We start from the raw sequence: 18,127 nt of genomic DNA, 5'->3' as shown, positions 1-18,127 counted from the left end.
CCGATGGATTAGTGCAGCGGCTGCAGTGATGTGGACACTGTACCAGTCCGCTGTGGTGAAGAGAGAGCTGAGTGTAAAAGCGAAGCTCTCAATTTACCGGTCAATCTATGCACCTACCCTCACCTATGGTCATGAGCTGTGGGTAGTGACCGAAAGAACGAGATCGCGGATACAAACAGCGGAAATGAGCTTCCTCCGAAAGGTGGCTGGCCTCTCCCTTAGAGATAGGTTGAGAAGTTCGGCCATTCGGGAGGGGCTCAGAGTAGAGCCGCTGCTCCTCCACAGCCAGTTGAGGTGGTTCGGGCATCTGACAAGGATGCCTCCTGGGCGCGGTTTTCCGGGCATGTCCCACCGGGAGGAGGCCCCGGGGCAGACCCAGGACATGCTGGAGAGATTAGATCTCTCGGCTGGCCTGGGAACGCCTTGGTGTTCCCCCGGATAAGCTTTGGAGAGGGAGGTCTGGGCTTCTCTGCTTGGGCTGCTGCCCCCGCGACCCGGCCCCGGATAAGCGGAAGAAAATGGATGGATGGATACTTTCATTATTCACAAAAACATTATCTGCCAAGCCATAGTTTTATGTCAGAGCTTCACATGTGACTGACACTTGGAGCTCAGATGTATTTGTGCAAGCTCAGCAGTTCATTCCTAGACTAATTCATCATAATCATCATCAAATAAGAGACAAAAAGAGGGGGATATTTCTGCTACTACTGTATGGAGGATATTAGTGCTAATGTAATGGCAGGATCCTCTGCTGCCTGGTGGTATTGGCATCGATCAGCAGCAAAGCTACTGAAGGGCAATAAGATGAATGGACTATGGAAGCAATCGCCCAACTCTAATGCCTGACATCTAGGGTGACTGCTAACACCGCCCAAACTTTTGGGACTCCAAACGTTAGTCAACAGTAGCCTGCCTCCGTAAAGTGGAACTGAGAATTACTCTAAGTAATTTGTATTTGCATATTTATCACAATTACACATTTGAGATGCTTAAACTAATTTTAATATTAGTAGACGTTAACCTGATGAAGCACAAAATGTAGTTTTTAAATGATGATTTAATTTATTAAGGGAAAGAAAGCTATGTTAGCCTTCCTGATCCTGCATGGACAAAGTTGTTGCCCATAAACCTAAATGTGCCACCCTTACCCCAAGAACTGCAAGAAAATCTTTGTGATAACTGACAATGAATCGGTCACATCGCTGTGGAGGAATTTTGGTCCACTATCTCAATCAGACTGAAGTCTGGACTTTGACTAGGCCACTCCAAAAACTTAATTTCATGTGTTTTTTAAGGTGGACTTGCAGGTGTGTTATGGATCATTGTCCTGCTGTACAACCCAAGAACACTCAGGGTACAAACTGATAACTGGACATTTCCTTTCAGACTTTTCTGGTAAAGAGCAGAATTCATGGTTCCGTCAATAACAGGAAGTCGTCCAGGTCCTGAACATCCTGGCCCAGGTAAAGCAGCCCCACACCATCACACTACTCCAACCATGTTTTCTGCTGGTAAGAGGTTTTTGAGGTTTTTTCAGATGAAACACTATATCAATTTTCTGCCAGGTGTAACAGAGCTCAGACCTTCCAAAAAGTGCAATATTCATCTCGTCAGTCGACAGAATTTAATTTTGTTACGCGGGTCATTCCTGAGAAGGTTCACCACTGTTCGACATTTTCTCCATTTATGGATAACGGCCCTGGCAAAGCCTTAAACTCAGCTGTCCAAAAATGTGGTTAATTACAGTTCTTTCATGATTTAACAAAGGGGGCAATTACCTTTTCACTTGCCAGGTAGACTTAGCTAGCTTTTCCCTTAATACATGAAATCATTATTTAAAGGTTTTTGCATTTACTCTGGTTATCTTAATCTTTAATGCTCTGAAACGTGTAAATTTGACAATTTTGCAAGAAAACATGCAAATAGTTTTTCACAGCACCGTAAAATTTGAAAAATGCTTTCAGTCGCTTTGATTCGATGGACTAAGAACATAATCTCTGACCTCCTTGCTAAAAAGGTCTTTTCATTGGAGTGCTATTCTGCAAAGCAGGTTGTAACAGAAAGAGGCTTACCTGCTGTGACTCACTCGACTTAAAGGCATCTTTCAGGATTTCCACAGCTCGTGATGGATCTACATATTTCCTCTTGGAGCCCACCATGAGAGAGAAAAGGTTCCTCAGCTCCTGCATAAAGGGCAGGTTCCTGTGCTCCTGGACAAAGAATACAATCCGTGTCAACAATCGAGTGGATCAAACTTACTGAAGACAAGCAATCTAGGTCATAAACAAAAGGCATCTTCTCAATTATTATTAAAAAATAAAGGCAAAGCTAAAGTATCAAAAGTATGTTTCCATTAATATCCAAAAACGAATGCTAGGTGTCATTTTAAATGAATGGAGAGACTGAACTGGCTTTGATATCCATGTTTTTGTTCCTTTTCAAGCGTTGTTTATTCCTGTCAGGCACCTGACATAATGCGGCTTCCTATGATGTAGGAGCAGTCCAAGAAGTCTGAGCTGCAGTTTGAATAAAACTGTAATATTTTAGTAATCTGTCAATTACCTCTAATTAGCTGCTATGCCAAGCTATGCTAAGCTAGTTAGTGTTCCACCCTCTGACACGCTGCTGACATGTGGTCACCATCAAAACAACACAGCAGTGGCCAAAACAAAAACTCTGAGGTTTCAAATATTGAGAAGGCTTCATTGGAGCCATCTTCTACCGTTCTTTTAAAATTTACATATTAATATTACTCAACATAGGTTTGTGTTCATGCATATTATTTTAAATATATATATTCTTTGACTTTGTAATAGTTTCAACTGTGTTTTTCATAACATGTCAAAACACAGAGAAAATACATACAATCTTTAAGTAAAGAAATTATACATACAGACTTTGAGTTCCTTATCTTTAACATCAGCAATGACAGCGCAGTGACATAATGCCAACAAGATACAGGGTTTGAAAGCAGACTACAAAAAGCTCACTTGTTTTTCTGTTCAGGGATGTTTATGTAAAGATTAGATTCCAGCCTGTAGCAATGTAGCACTAAAGCAAAAGGTCAGTGATTAAAACAGAGGGAAGTGAGATGAAGGGATGACCACCCCAAACTATGCTTCTAGAGCAGAGGCTTAGACCAGATTAGCAACAGGCGACTAAACCTACGGTGAGGGCTCTGTAAGAAAAAGGTGTGAAGACATCCTGGGAACTACACTGCTAGTACATCGGTGTGTGTGTGACAAGATGAATTTGAAACAATTAATTATTTTTTTTTAAAAAAGCTCCTGGATCAATCATAACACATCTGCTCTGCATGCTGATCTCTATCCTGGCAGATAAATACCAAGACTTCAAACATTTCACGCCAGTCGGCACTTCTTACAGCTTGCTAGCAGTCAGTTAAGTTAACTGTCAGGGGGCAAAATGATAAGCTGGAGTGACCTTAGGGCACGATCGCCAGCTGTTGAATGATGGCAAATGTTTCTAAGAAGGTCAAACCCTCAGAGCTAAAGCACTGCTAGCTGTGACAGGCTGTAGCGGCACTGCTATTATATAAATGGGATATGAAGCAGGGCAGTCAACTGAACTTGAAAGCCTTGGACGACATCATGCACAGACTTAATAATCGGTGCTTCGCTTTACCCTGTCGGATCTGAAGAGGTAGGGCTCTCACCTTTTGATTACGAGGCAGGTCGTGGACTCTGGCTGGCGGTGAGTAATTGAGCACCAGCCTCTGGAACTCGAGCAAGTTGAACAGAGACTTGAGGTTGAAGAAGGATGAAGAAAAATGAGTGAAATCTTGCATACAGGAAGGTATGTATTACTGATGACAAATCTGCAATATCTGTGTGATGCTGTCGTATCAATATGCACCAAAATCTCTGAGGACTGTTTCCAGCATATAGTTGAATTTATACCACAAAGAATTAAAGAAGCTATGAAGCCAAACGGGCTTCTAACTCAATATTAACAAGGTACACCTAATAAAGTGGCCAGTCAGTGTACACTTCTATGATAAGCTGATTTATCCATGAATGTCTTTTGCATTTGTCACACAGAAAAAGTTTTACAACAAGAATTTGACTAAATCTAGTAAACATTTAAGAATATTACGTGATTAATATTAATGAGAAACAGCCTGTAAGTACTTAAATATGTAAAACAAACATTTACCATGGAAGGGAATGGGATATACTCATACCCTTTTATTCCTTTTTTCATATATGTTATTACTATAGAGACAAGAACATGGTCTATCAGAGATATCATATTTCATCTATAATTATTTTCCCCTTTCATCCTCATCCTCTTCTACCTCTGACACTGTTTCCCTCCACTGCTGGAATCACCTTTCAGCTCACCATTAAATTATATTAGTGAGCTGAATTATATTAGCAACAAGACAGAAAAAATGACTTTGGTTAAAATTATGGATCACAAGTATGTTGCTTTGCCTAGTGAGATTTACAAATTTCACCTGCAAATTGTGCTTAACTAGGTGAAAATGATTTAACGTTTCACCAGAATGGCGATTCCCTCCAAAAGAAACCACATTTGGTTCACATAATAGGATTTAATGTTTAATGTTTTATTAATTCAGAAAACCTGTAAATAAACTGACAACTGATCTGTATTTGCCTGACATGGCTTCAAATCTTTGTCATTACACAGAAGCTTTAGCAGTGAGCCGACTCCTTGGGTCACGTTGGGTTTATTTTCTACAACTTCCTAAATAAACAAATGCTTTCATTGAAAGCTCAAGTTGTTTACAGTTACATTCCGACTTCCCTTCCAGCTATCATGGCCCACCCCATTAAATACTGTGATAAAAGACACTAAAGAGGAAACGGTCACTACATCAGATTCTGGTGCGACTTGTTACAAATATGAAAACTATAAATATTGCAGAGCACTGAGCAAATTTATTGATGTTTTGTAAATGCATTTTTTTATTAAAAGCCATTATAAATGTTTCTTTTTTTTTTTTTTTTTTTAAAAAGCGTCCACTGGAGCTCTTTGAACATAAAACATTATCATAATTTGAATTTAGAAAAGAGAAACTTGTTTACTCCTGTTCTTCTAACTGCAGTGGTGTCAGGTTTAAGGAGCACCTTCTACTCCACAGTAGGGGTAAGATTAAACACTGGTGCCAAGCACCATGTGATAGTGTATCCAATGTTGATCTACCATATTTCACCTTAGGTCACATTTTACCACTCAGTTCCCAGCATACAAGAAGCTGGGTCTTGTTGACATATTCTTGCACCCAGCATTAAGGATTTAGACTCTTTAACAGTCTATTCACTCCTACTTAAGATGACTGCTGCAGATTACAGCAGTGATATTTGCTTCATAAGCAGGGATGCATTAAGGAATCTCAAGGCCAAGAACTCAAAAGCCTTCATAAATCTCCTTTAGCAAAAACAATTTTAAAAAAAAAGTTAATAAATAGCAGTAAAAGAAACAGCAAAGAGTCCAGATGACAAACAAAAAGGGCTTTCAATTTGAAACAATCCTGTTCACTTGCTTTTGAGCCCTCAGGAAGTACATGTGTCCACTTGTGTGTGCCTACCTGAATGACCGCGCTGAACCAGCAGGTATTGCCGACATTTTTCAGACCCACGGGGCAGTTGTCTATCCTCTTCCTGTCGTGTGGGTTGGGTGAGTCACTCCATACCTCTGTGTGAGTGCGCTTCAGACTCGCTTTGTTTTCTGCTATACTGGCCTCCAAAACTCTGGAAAAGCAGGAAGGAAAAAAAAAACAAGATAGAGGAAATGAACTTGTGTGCGGGTCACTACATCACCTGCTGCTGGTTATTTACTCTGCATCTCCCAAAAGGTCAAATTTCTTTCGCTCTACTCATCTGCTAAAAAACTCACATCATCAAAAGAACAGGAACCTGAACACAGTCGGACAACAGAAAGGCTCATCCTGATGGCCACTGTGCTTCAGTTGAACTGGGGTTTAAAATGCAAAATAACCTCCACATACTTATTACATAGTAGCGGACCATCAAGTACCATTCTGGATGGTGGCCAAAAATATATAAATAATAAAACAAAATTATTGGTCAAATAGTCACTGCAGTATTACTCCTGAGAAATAGACGGGTTGTGTAACGCATGAATTTTCTCTCTAATATAAATTATTTACTATTAAACAGATAACATATGCTGCAAAGACACAGCAACTATTTGACCTGACCTAGTTCTATTTATTACAACAGGGATCATGTGTTTCACAATACAAGAGTAAGTATAGTACTTTCATACTTCTTCTCTTGGCTCTTGACGGAGGCGGTCGCACTTTCTTTCCTGCTTGGCTTCTCATGTCTATTGTATAGTCTCGCTTATTCTCTAACCCTAAGAGAGTCTCCCAGACTTGTTCTCTAAAAACCTAAAGAAGAATTATGGATTTGATCAACTGGTCCCTTAATGAAATTGACAACTCCTGGGCTTGGGAGAGCCTGATTGTCCTGCGGAGACGTTTGCTGCCGGATACTCGATGGTCGGTTGCGTCAGGTGTCTGGCGACACTCTTGATGGAGGACATTGAACGACATCTACCAATTTGGAACCATGATAACAGAGTTCTGGCTGACTGGAGCTGGCTCGGACCTGGCTTATCGAAGAATCAGAATCAGAATCAGAATCAGAATCAGAAAGGGTTTTATTGCCAAATGTTGAGCAGGTTTACAACATTAGGAAATTGCTGCGGTGCTTCAGTGCAAACATACTGTCATAAATTGCGCTTAAATAGACATGAAAAAATAAAAGTAAGAATAAGAATTAAAAGTGCTACGTAGAAAGATATATGCATGAGATATACATGAGATATATACATGAGAATAAGAATTAAAAGTGCTACGTAGAAAGATATATACATGAGTGCAGGTGGTGATCAGTGCCAAAACATGGAATGATGCAGTGAACACAGCGTAGGGTCATGTGTTAGTGGTGGGAACAGTCGTACGTTTATTGTTCATGTGTCCAACAGCAGAGGGGAAGAAACTGTTCTTATGGCGAGAGGTTCTGGTGCGAATGGACCGGAGCCTCCTGCCTGAGGGGAGCAGGTCAAACAGACTGTATCCAGGGTGAGAAGGGTCAGCTGAGATCCGAGCTGCACGCCACAATGTCCTGGAGGTGTACAGGTCCTGCAGAGATGGGAGTCTAGCAGCCAATCACCTTCTCAGCAGAGCGCACAACACGCTGCAGTCTCTGTTTGTCCCTGATAGTGGCTCCAGCGTACCACACGGTGATGGAGGAGGTGAGGATGGACTCGATGATTGCAGTGTAGAATTGCATCATCGTCCGTGTTGGCAGGTTGAATTTCTACAGCTGCCTTCAGACATCAGTCCTTACACGAAAATGTGACATTATAATGATAGACAAGTTCCAAAACTATGCCTTTAAGTAAGGCATACCTCCTTCAACTTACATTCACAGTTTGTACAGTGATCCATCCAATTTCCCATTATAAAGTCAGGTAGCAGAAAAACATACAGTCACTGTTATAATCCTTGGGCATGAAATACACACACCAGACTGTTAAAGTGTTTGTGTTGGACATGCTCTGACTTCATAGTTTTCATGTGATCCACAAGACTTTTTCTCTTAACCATTGTGTGTGCCACATTCTGGGCAGCTGCCTTTTTCTTTTTCCTCCAAGGAGTTTATGTTTTTGGTACTGTTTGCATGCGTGTCAGTCTGTCTGTAAACTCGAAAAGTTTTGACTGAATTCTGATAACTCTTTGGAGGGGTGTAGAGTGGGGTCGTGTTAACAATCTATTAAAATTTGGCTGACATCCACTGAGGTCTTCAAGGTCAACTTAATGATTTATCAGTCACAAACAGACAAAAAGCCTTATAATTTAGAACCTTTTTTTTTTATAAGCTTGGTGTATTGTCAACCTATAAGTACAAAGACTTAAAATCTGACCTCTGACATTTTCTTCAAGGTCAATAGATTGACCCGAAGCTCAGAGTGCTAATAATCCTATACACAGCTATTTAAAAACTATGTTTCTTTCTGTCATTGTTTGCATTGAAAACATATAGGCATATAGGGAACTATATATGAAAATTCTAAATATCACGTTACTTTGAACCTCTGGCCTCTTCTTTGTGGTTAAATAGGGTCAAATTTGGATAAAATGTCTGTTATCTCTCAAACTTTGCTTAAAATTCTGCTGCCTCTGTTTGTATTGGCAACATTTAGGAAATGATACTGGTATACGGTGAGTTTAAATATCACATTATAGTTTGAATCTGAATATGATGTCACATTTGACCTCTGATCACACTTTTATGTTTCACATCTGTGTTAAAGTATATTAAAATGGATCTTTAGTAGGTGACAAATGACAAAGGCATGCAATTTGTTTTTACTGCACTAAAAACTTCTTAAACTGCATTTAAAAAACATAGAAAATAAACTGAATATATAGAAAATTTATAATATTATTTCATTAAAAGTAAATATTGCCTAGACTGAGCTCAGCAGTGGTTTGCTCTATCTGAGTCGTGTTTTTGTTGTTTTTTGTGATGTATTAGTATCAGATTCACTTTAATTCTCATATATTGAGAACTGCCTTTCCCTTTAGTATGCCTCCATGCTCAGTGCCCAGTGTTCACCTTCTACTCCTGATCCTTACCTCCTGTAAGATGAGAGGAATCATTTGGCCTCAAGGAGGTGCTACTTTACAATTATATAACAGTCAAATTTCCACACCCGGGGTTTTCACTCGGGGTTCTGGAGCAAAAATGCCATCCCCTTCCATGAAAGGATGATAAGGATAGAAAAGGCTGCTTGTCAGGCTAAAGATGACTGACAACATTCCTGGTTTGTTCATTTATTAGGGGCAGTTATGATCATTTTCTCCTATCACAGCAACATTTCAAAGCTCATGACATCTGTTACCGTTATGGTATTTCATAGTTTGTGAACGCCAGCGTGGGGGTCTTGCAAGTGTAAGGCACTGAATTCAGCTGTCCACATTCTATCCTAATTATTCAGACCGAGATAATAACACCAACATCCAAACACTGGGCTTTCAGGTCTGTCAGCTGTTATTAATTCAGTGCAAGATGGAAGAGAACAGTCCTCTCACACAGAACTGGGTCATCCTTTAGATGTTCAGGAATAGCATTGTTGTAATAGTTATAACTGTAGCTGTCAGCATGCTTTGTTAACATGAACTGTGTCATCTAACTAGTACATATAAATATTAATGGGAAACATCAGAACTTTATGATGGCACTGGAAGAAGGATCTGGCAACAGAACTGAGGATGTAAACAGGATTTGATCAGTGTACATTTTTTAGTTTCATTATAACAATAACTGCGATTTAGCTCAAACTGAGTTTGAATTCAATTCATATCCATAACATATAGTAATATAAATATATAACAGTATTAATACATTATTTTGTCATAGCAACAAATCAAGGTTGTGCTGTTACCCCATGCTATTCAGCTTTTCTCCCAGCAGATGGCAACATCCTCCTTTGGAGCACCAGCTTGCATAATCACAGCCCCACACAGCAGCAGCAGAAATGTGGAAAAAGGAATGAAACATGAAAATGATTCCACTTGCCAAATCAAGTAGCATTATAAATCACAGAGTCTGTTTTCATTTTTCAGCACGGTGCCTTAATCAATATTTTATACTTCTATGTGCAGTGTGCTGAAATATTCACTGACCACCACAGAGTGTGTGAAGGTTACCTTAAACACCCAGGGCAGCCTCTTAAAACAGCCTTCTTGTCTGAGCAGACACATCACACAGTTTGACCTCAAGGCAAAAAGTAGAGCTATCAGTCAGAGAATCGGGGAAGCTGTCAGGAAACCAATCAGAAAATAAGTTGATGAATCAATTGGCAAAGTCAAACAGAAGCCGCTGCAGTCTGAATAGATCCTTGGCTGACAAGCTGATGTCTGCTTGTTTGTTGAAGATCAAAACAGATCCCGAAAGTGAGCCCGAGGGCTGTATGATAATAGCTCCACTCGCACCAGGACATTGAAAATCCTCCTTCTCGCTCTGCCCGATACAGTAATCCAACAACAACGCATGTACATTACAACTGTCCTTTAACACAAGGATGTAGCATTCATGTTAGTTCATGGGGCCCATATGGTCTAATCTGAACTTCAACAAACATTTTATAATAACGTATTTAAAGTTTGATCCAAACTACATGCAATATTTTCACTCCTGTGTAGTGATGCCAGTGCTACCAGCTTAAGAACAGCCGAGCATTTAATTGACAATTTGGCTCTATAAATGACTCCACTGTAACTGCCACACTTTGCAGACACGTCCATCGCATTAATGACTTCATAAAGGAGTAAAATGTTGATACTTTCTTGCATCTTGTCACAGAGATACAACTGGATTTACTTATTGAAGCCATTTAAATATATTTAAATTTCTAATATATGTGAAAATGCAACAACATGATGAGCCCATGCCCCAGGACATAGACCTGCCTTTTAGACCTGCCACACCAATATGTGGGATAAAGGTTTACCCCACATACTGAATAAAACAGTTACACGTTATTGTATTGTAGAATTCAGTTAATCCACGAACGCACCGATGAGATTTCACAGTCAGTATTGCTTCTTTATTTTAGCAAATGTTCTGGCTATACCAGCTCCGTGGAACCTGAAAGATAATAAAAATAAGCAGAACTAGAAAATTAATGCTTAAAAATGTTTTGAGATGTGCCCATTTCCCCCCAGGATCTCCCTCTTTAAGCAAACGAACCAACTATGGTGCTTCATGTGTGGCTAAAATAAGACCCTTTGCAAACAGACCAGGTTGGGTTGGCTTCAAGCAGACTTTCTGTATACACATTATATTGCAACAATGTTTTGGAAACAAAATGTTGAAATACCTGTATGGTTATGGGCCATGTGCTGCTCTTGAGTCTGCTTTTGTACCTGCCAGGTTTTCTTCAGTTTTTTTTCCTCAGGGGTTTTAGACACGAGCCAGTGTCCAAGAATGATTTGGTTTAAAGTCTATCTATCTATCTGAATTTTTTTATGAGTCCATGACGTCTTTAAGAAAAAGAGTCAGCATAAAATTACATATAACTGCGAGGAGTGCAGGTTTTCCGATCGCACTGAAACACATCATTTGTTTTAAAGGCTTATTTGTTAATACAAGCCATTCAGTTAAACCTCATTTCAATCTTAAATTCACTAATGTGAGGGTAACTTATAAACAGGAAAAGAAAATACAATGCATCTACGGAAGCTGCAAAGGAAAGCAGACGGCCAATCAGTAAATCAATCAAATCCAGTCTTTGTTTTTTCATGCAGCAAACCTCAGTGGTTGTTTTCTACACTACTGACTTATTGTTCCCCAACAGCAAATTTATATGTCATAAAACATGAAGCTGTAAAAACTGATGGGTCATCTGAAAGCATTTTTCTTCACACTAAAGCAGGACCATGGTTCTGCTTTAGTGTGGAATATATATATATTCCACACTATTATATATATATAATTATTATATATTATATACTATACTATACTATATTACTACTATACTATTATATATATATAATTTCCTGGAAACAAGCAAGATCCGTGGACATCTCGGGATTTGATTTTCTTATTCAGTAAATTACAATACAGACTCAATGGGACTACCATAGATGTTCCTATGTGATATGGAAATGATCAGGTGCCTTAAACCGTCGCAGCACAGCAGCGTCTACAGGCAGTGAAGACATATCACTGCATTTTTTCGGGAGCTGTCGTGCCAACAATAATACAAAGCTTGTTTCATTTTAAAATAACACTGATTGTGTTTTTCCCCTTTGCTTTTTTGAAGCTTAGAGTGCAGCAGGAGCATTGATTTTATGACAGCGTAAAGAATGAAGTAGTTAAACTCTGTCGTGGCTCGATGTCGGGTATCCTGACAAGATCATTATTTTTGAGGATTTCAGCCATTTTCAAGGTGTCTTTCCCAGATAATGGGCAGGACTTTCACCACTTCCCAAATAAACTATGTTTCAAATTCAGTACATTTTTTTATAAAGCTTAACAAAAGCAGCATTAGTCTGTGTTTTACTGCTCATCTCGACCTTGTTGACAGAAATTACATGAGGATTGTTTAGTATCATCTTCTTTGTGTACACAATTAACTCTCACTCCCTGCACGAAAAAATTATTTGGATTCACATAAAAAATGGAAAGCATTTCCACGGGACTGATTCTGTTGTTTCAACTTAATTTACTTGAGTTAAGCCAACTTAATTAATTAATGATGAATTGACTTATTTACTGTAGTTGAGTCCAACTTCATTGAGCTGATCCAACCCATTACATTACATTAGCCCAACAAAAATACTTAATGCTAATAGAAAGTCATTTATTAATGTAGAAATCTTTTCTGTGATTATTTTAAGTTCATTTAAGGAGGTATTTTGTGGCGTGTTAACATAAATTTTGTCATGCACACCTTTTTTTCCCCCCTCCAATTTATAACAAATTTACATAGTTGTCCTTATCAGGGTTGCCGGGGGGCACTGGAGCCTATCCCAGCTCTCACAGGGCACAAGGCGGGGTACATCCTGGACAGGTCACCAGTCTAATGAAGACAAACACAGACAACCATTTTGATTCACACTCACGGGTAATTTAGAATCACCAGTTAACTTAATTCCACTAACTGCATGTCTTTTGACTGTCGCAGGAAGCCAGAGAACCCATGCACACTCCACACAGAAAGGCCTCGGCCAGATGATGGATTCAAACTCAGGATCTTCTTCCTGTGAGGCAACATTTCTAACCACTGCGCCACAGAGCTGTCACTCAAAGCTTGAAAAAAAAAAGTAGGGAAGCTATGATTACAAGGCTTGATACAGAATTTTCTTCACGTTTTTGTCCTTGACAGGTTAAACTACAATAAATAGCAATAGCATACACATGGTGTGTGTATGCGTTTCTGCCTCTTATAACCTCAGTGAATAAATTTTGTGATATCTTATGATATTGTGAGTCCAGGCAACTAGCCACTGTTGCTAGATTGCATCACGTCATCTCAAAAAAACAAGTTTGTTCACCATAGAAATCATAGAAACATGAAATTATCGGCATCATTTATTGGCCACGACGTACCTGAGTGTTGTTGCTGACCATGCTTCGAGCAGGTTACAAAATTTAAATAATCACAAACTGGTTTCTTGAGCTGCGTTGATACTAACATGTTAAAAAGGACCAATATCTGTAAGTGATGCTTCCTGCATCTAGTTGAATCTATGACATCCAGAATGAAGGCCGTTCATAATGCAGACAATCATACAACAGTTCTGAACAATAAAATTAATCACACTCTTTATGATGACCCCATTTTCTTTCCATCTAAAGCAGCGGTATCCAAACCCCGGGCCCCGGACCATTACCGGTCCGTGAGTCGTTTGGTACCGGGCTGCGAGAGTTGAGGCTCAGGTGTGAAATTGATGGTTCTCAGAGTTTTTATCGGTTTTTAACGTTATTATTTTTATAATATATAATCCACGACACCTTAAAGGTTGTGAAAATATTGTCAGTCATAAACCGGTCCGTGGCGTAAGGTTGGGGACTGCTGACCTAAAGGACATAAATGCAGCTTCAGAAATTCAGAACTCCAGATTGAACAAACGTGGCAACATAGTGTCTGCGTGCTGATAGGTGTGGTTAGTTTTAGAGGTGATTCACTTAAGTTGTGCTATTTTCTGAAGCACAGTCATTTCATTTCTATTTCATACAAAGAAAAAGTCCAGCTGGCTGTAAATTGCATCTTGCAAACATTAGAAAACATTAGAAAATCAGTTTGTGCACTTTAAATATTCTGGGTTTTTTTTTTCTTTTGTTTTGTTTTTTTTTACACCAAAACCCAGTGTGTGCTGGCGTAATGTGTTCGTAAATCTGTCCCCCAAATTTCATCAGTCACATCTGATCTGTTAAAAAGATGAATACCTGCTGGGTCTGAAAGGTGATGCCAGTGAGGCACTGCCTTGAACTTGACTTCTAATGACCAGAAAGGGATGACTTTTGTGAATGAGAGTCTGTTGGAACATGACCCTTGGGCTCAATGCTTTCCTAATTGGTTTATAGTTTCATTTACTAGCTTCAAGTTTTATTTAAAACACGATCTTAATATTGTAAATTAAGATAAATTAAGGACATGTATGCCTTACCCTGTAACTGCAAGTTTCTAGACTGTGTCCCCCAGTTCCTTTGTTAGCTCTACGCCTCACTCATCCAGCCTTTAAACAGTAACATGGCAAAAACACCCAGCTTGAAGCTAAACAGCAAGATTTTCCTAAATAAAGTAAGTTATTGACAATAAAGAAAAATCAAGATTAATTTGTCCTACAAAAATGGGCATCTATGCTCCATCTGCAGTTGCTGTGGGGCCCAGTTTGAGAACCACAGTGATGAATGAAGAGTCGTGGGATTGTCAAGATCATATATAACCAGGTTACCATGACATAAAATGTCATATTTAAATGCAAAAGAGAAAAAATTCAGTTTCTGCTGGTGGCCCTATAGTTAAAGTTCCTCACAGTCGATAAGATTAATCTCCTGTGAAACGTAGACATCTGTGCAAAATTTCATAGCAACATCAAGACTTTGTCGTCCAAAAACTCCTGCTGCTGGCAGGCTGAAAAAACTCAACACTAAACAAACAAGCTAATAATTAAAATATGAGGCATGCCACACGAGTACAGGGGCAGCATTTATAATCTGGAGCTATTATATTCCCATATAAAGGTAAACTGGTGTTCCTCCCCGTGTCTTATGGATCGTCTTCCCTTCTAAATATTGTATCATGCTGTCAAACTAATAAGTGCTCTTAACATAACATCTTCACTTTCTGAAATGCAACCAAATCCCCTCTGACTGCCAGATACAGCTTCATTCTGTTTTTTTCCCTTTATGACTTCACACTGAGTTGAATATTAGAAAGCTAATTCAACAGAGTTAAGTTTGGCAGGCTTCATCCTAAGTCTGCACAAAGTTCACATCCCAAGCTGGTCTTAGCCAGACTGGTTGACACTAAACTGCCCTTTCTCACTGTACCGGGGATTTTGAGAGATGTTTACTTGAAAAGTTCATGACCCTGCAGATCAACCACAGTGTCACGATTCATACAGGAAATTAGCGGTAAAAACATTTCTCGAAGATGACATCGTTCACATGAGAGAGGTGGAAAATAAAGAGATGGCAGTTCATTGTTTGCTGTCACTCGATTTCAAACTGAGAAAATTAAGATTCAGATCAAGCGTGAGCTTAATCGCCTATGAAAACAGGAATGCTCGCTCCCGTCATTACTAATCGAATACCTCAGGATGTGTAAGCGAGAACTTCTTTGAAAGGAGAAACTTTCTGAGATGATCAGAAGCAATACAAGACGCCGGCAGACAGGAGACTGACACTGCTAGCTCTCCCTGGCCAGTTTGTAAAACATTTACCCTTGTGCTTATCTGACATGGCAAATACCATCCATGTTCTTTTAGTGTCAGCCAAGATCCCTCAAGCTGACAGCCTGCTCTGTGGACTACAGGGACTCTCACTCATCATGAATATTACATTGGGCCTGTTTACAGGCCTGCACATGGACATAAGTAAGGAAGCTTTATAAAACTGCCATCGCTGATCAGAGCTGCTGTATTTTCACTTGCAGTGTTCACCCTCTCTGCAGCCTCTCTGCACATTTGGGCTATTAGTCATTCGTGAATAATTACCACATCATGTATGAGGACTGGGAGGCCATGGGAAACAGTGAGGGTCAAGAGGCTATCGAGCTCAAAAGAAAAGAAAGGGCTTGAGCCATGCCGCCACTTGTCATATTTACATGAGAGATTGCGAGAGTGGCTTAGTGTATTGCTGGGGAGCGGAAGCAGGGAGATGTGGTTTGTGGTTTGAGTGCATATGTGTGCAGAGGAGGTGTCGGGGGGGTAGGAAGAGAGGGGAGGGGGAGCTACAGCTGCGGGGCCAACAGTTGATCCTGTCCCGGGAAACAGGATCAGCCAGGTCAGGTCGAGGGAGGTGAGGCAAGAGGTCATGACCCTGGAGGGGGGTTAAGGGAAAGACTTCACAAAGAGGTACATCTTCAAAAGCCTCGGGGAGGGAGGGCTAGTATAAGGTTGTGAAATCAAACGTTGGGACCTTTTTTTCCTCAGTGCACGACTTTCCCCAGGTGTTTCGCTTCAATCCTTTTGAATACTGACTTGTGGCTCTGCTCATCCAGCCGCTGGAGAAGCATCACCTCAAGGCAAAGTACAGAAACAGTTGGACTGGTATCTGTGAGGCATATCAGCCTTTTATTTATATATTCTACTTTAATGACACTCCAAATGGGACATGAGACCCATAAAATGATAATTAGATCGTATGTGTGACAGAGTGTGTGTGTGCGTGCGCACGCGTATGTTTACATAACATTTGAGGTCAAATCACATGCTCAAAGTTCAAAGGCTTCGCTAAGAAAAGGGCGATGAAACATCTGGGAGCGGATTTATCACACCCATCACTAAGACGACTGGTGACAAGTGTTAGCTCTGTATGGCCTCCATGTGAATAAACAAAGCACATAAAGAGGAAAGCATCTCATTTACACTAAAGTCGTCAGGCTTGCTGTTTCGAACAAGTTCCCATGCAGATAAACCCTTGGCCCAGCACGTTAAGTGCAGTCATTAAGTTGTTTGTCAGAGACTAAGCATCTGCAATGCCAGGAAATCATTTCTGGACATCTCGTAACTATGAAAACGTCTGTCGTGGGACTTCCGAGTGCTCGGTCTGCAGTTGAGTCGCTGGCGGCCTTATGTGCAGCGTTTACATCCTTTTGGCCTCATGCTGAGGTCAGGAAATCAAAGAGCGAAGCCACAGACAAACAGTCGATTGTCAAGTTTTACACCTTGACCTCAGCTTAAACTCGCAGCCGCCTACTTTAAGCTTGCCGCTGCTCCGGCAATCAGAGGAAATCGAGAGGTTACTGGTAGTTCAGCCTTGATAAGAATCTTGAAATGGAGAAGTTCACTGAGGGGAAAGGTTACTGGGAGTTTAAAGAGAGTGCAGTCAGTCATGGGGAGGATTAAATAAAAGGGAAGTCAGGGCTGAGGAACTGTGCTGCAATTTCAAAAGTGCACTGCAGACAAAAAGCTGTCTGTTCACTCGCTGGACTTCATATTCAGACGGTGCAGGGGAAGTTTAGCTTGAACTTGTCCTCACCTTTAGGAAATCTCACGCTACAGGCTGTTTTTTCTCAAGTCGAGAAAACTATCGCTAAATGGATAATTTTCCAGATGGGACACGAGAATTAAGGTTTTGTAACGACCGCACAAAGAAATCTATTGTAGGCTCTAAATCAAAGATATACGTTCCATTTGTGTAGGGCACATCCTTGGGCACTCGGTGTGCATCTGGTGACCTTCACGTGTCCTCCCTTCTTTCAGTGTCTTTCCTGCCTTTGTTAAAGACTCGGCAACACAGTGAACAGCAGCCAACTCAGAAGCAGGGGTTTAGGGGCAAATACAGGACATCCTCTCACTCTCTTTTAATAGACCGGACTCTTTGATTGCACGCAGCGCTGTTTGGCTTTGATGTCATTTTCTTTAAATAATAATGTGCTTTAATGTTAAACCTTACTCTGATATTGGGGTGCAGTAGTTGTTCAGTTTCACTGCTGGTTGCTTTGGTTGTGTTAAAGTGACTGCTCACAACAACTAGGCTGATCATGTCAATGAAGCAACATCTGGGCTAAATCTAATCGGCCTGTTGCAGCCTTAAAAAGATGTGGTTGTGTCTAATTTTGGCTAAAAATGTCATCTTTTTATGATCCTGGAATGCCTTTATACATGGCCTGGTCTGACCCTCTCTGTACAGTTTACATGTTCTCCCTGTGCAAAAACATGCATGTTGGGGTAATTCTCAACTGACTGTGGCTGTGAGGGAGACTAAAGTGTTTGCAGTGCATTCGTAGCATCAGTCTGTGTATGCTAATGTAGCATGTAGTTTCAAAATGCTTTTCAGCAGAACCCACTAGAAGAGTGCTATTTGAAGCTGCTAATGCTAAATGTCATTTACATACATTCTTTTTTTCCATTGTAGTGTTATTATTA

At 40.2% G+C, this 18,127-nt stretch overlaps 1 protein-coding gene across 6 annotated transcripts in view; it reads right to left on the bottom strand.

The window, feature by feature from the left end:
• The window catches only part of usp25 (ubiquitin specific peptidase 25), an 82,139-nt gene that overhangs the window by 24,735 nt on the left and 39,277 nt on the right, over positions 1–18,127 (bottom strand). For 5 of the 6 annotated variants that reach the window (XM_040011729.1, XM_040011721.1, XM_040011739.1 and 2 more), the window contains exons 4-6: positions 5,579–5,744; positions 3,680–3,766; positions 2,076–2,213 (exon numbers count right to left, since the gene is read on the bottom strand). In XM_040011729.1, the coding sequence (XP_039867663.1) occupies positions 2,076–2,213; positions 3,680–3,766; positions 5,579–5,744 (391 nt within the window). Of the gene's footprint in view, positions 1–2,075; positions 2,214–3,679; positions 3,767–5,578; positions 5,745–5,810; positions 5,817–17,863; positions 17,870–18,127 lie in introns of those variants that run through there. The other variant, XM_040011764.1, reaches the window with a different exon arrangement.

Source organism: Simochromis diagramma, unplaced genomic scaffold (assembly GCF_900408965.1).
Source record: "Simochromis diagramma unplaced genomic scaffold, fSimDia1.1 OVJJ01000123.1, whole genome shotgun sequence".
NCBI classification, from domain to species: Eukaryota; Metazoa; Chordata; class Actinopteri; order Cichliformes; family Cichlidae; genus Simochromis; species Simochromis diagramma.
This window is presented reverse-complemented; position numbering and strand designations above follow the sequence as displayed.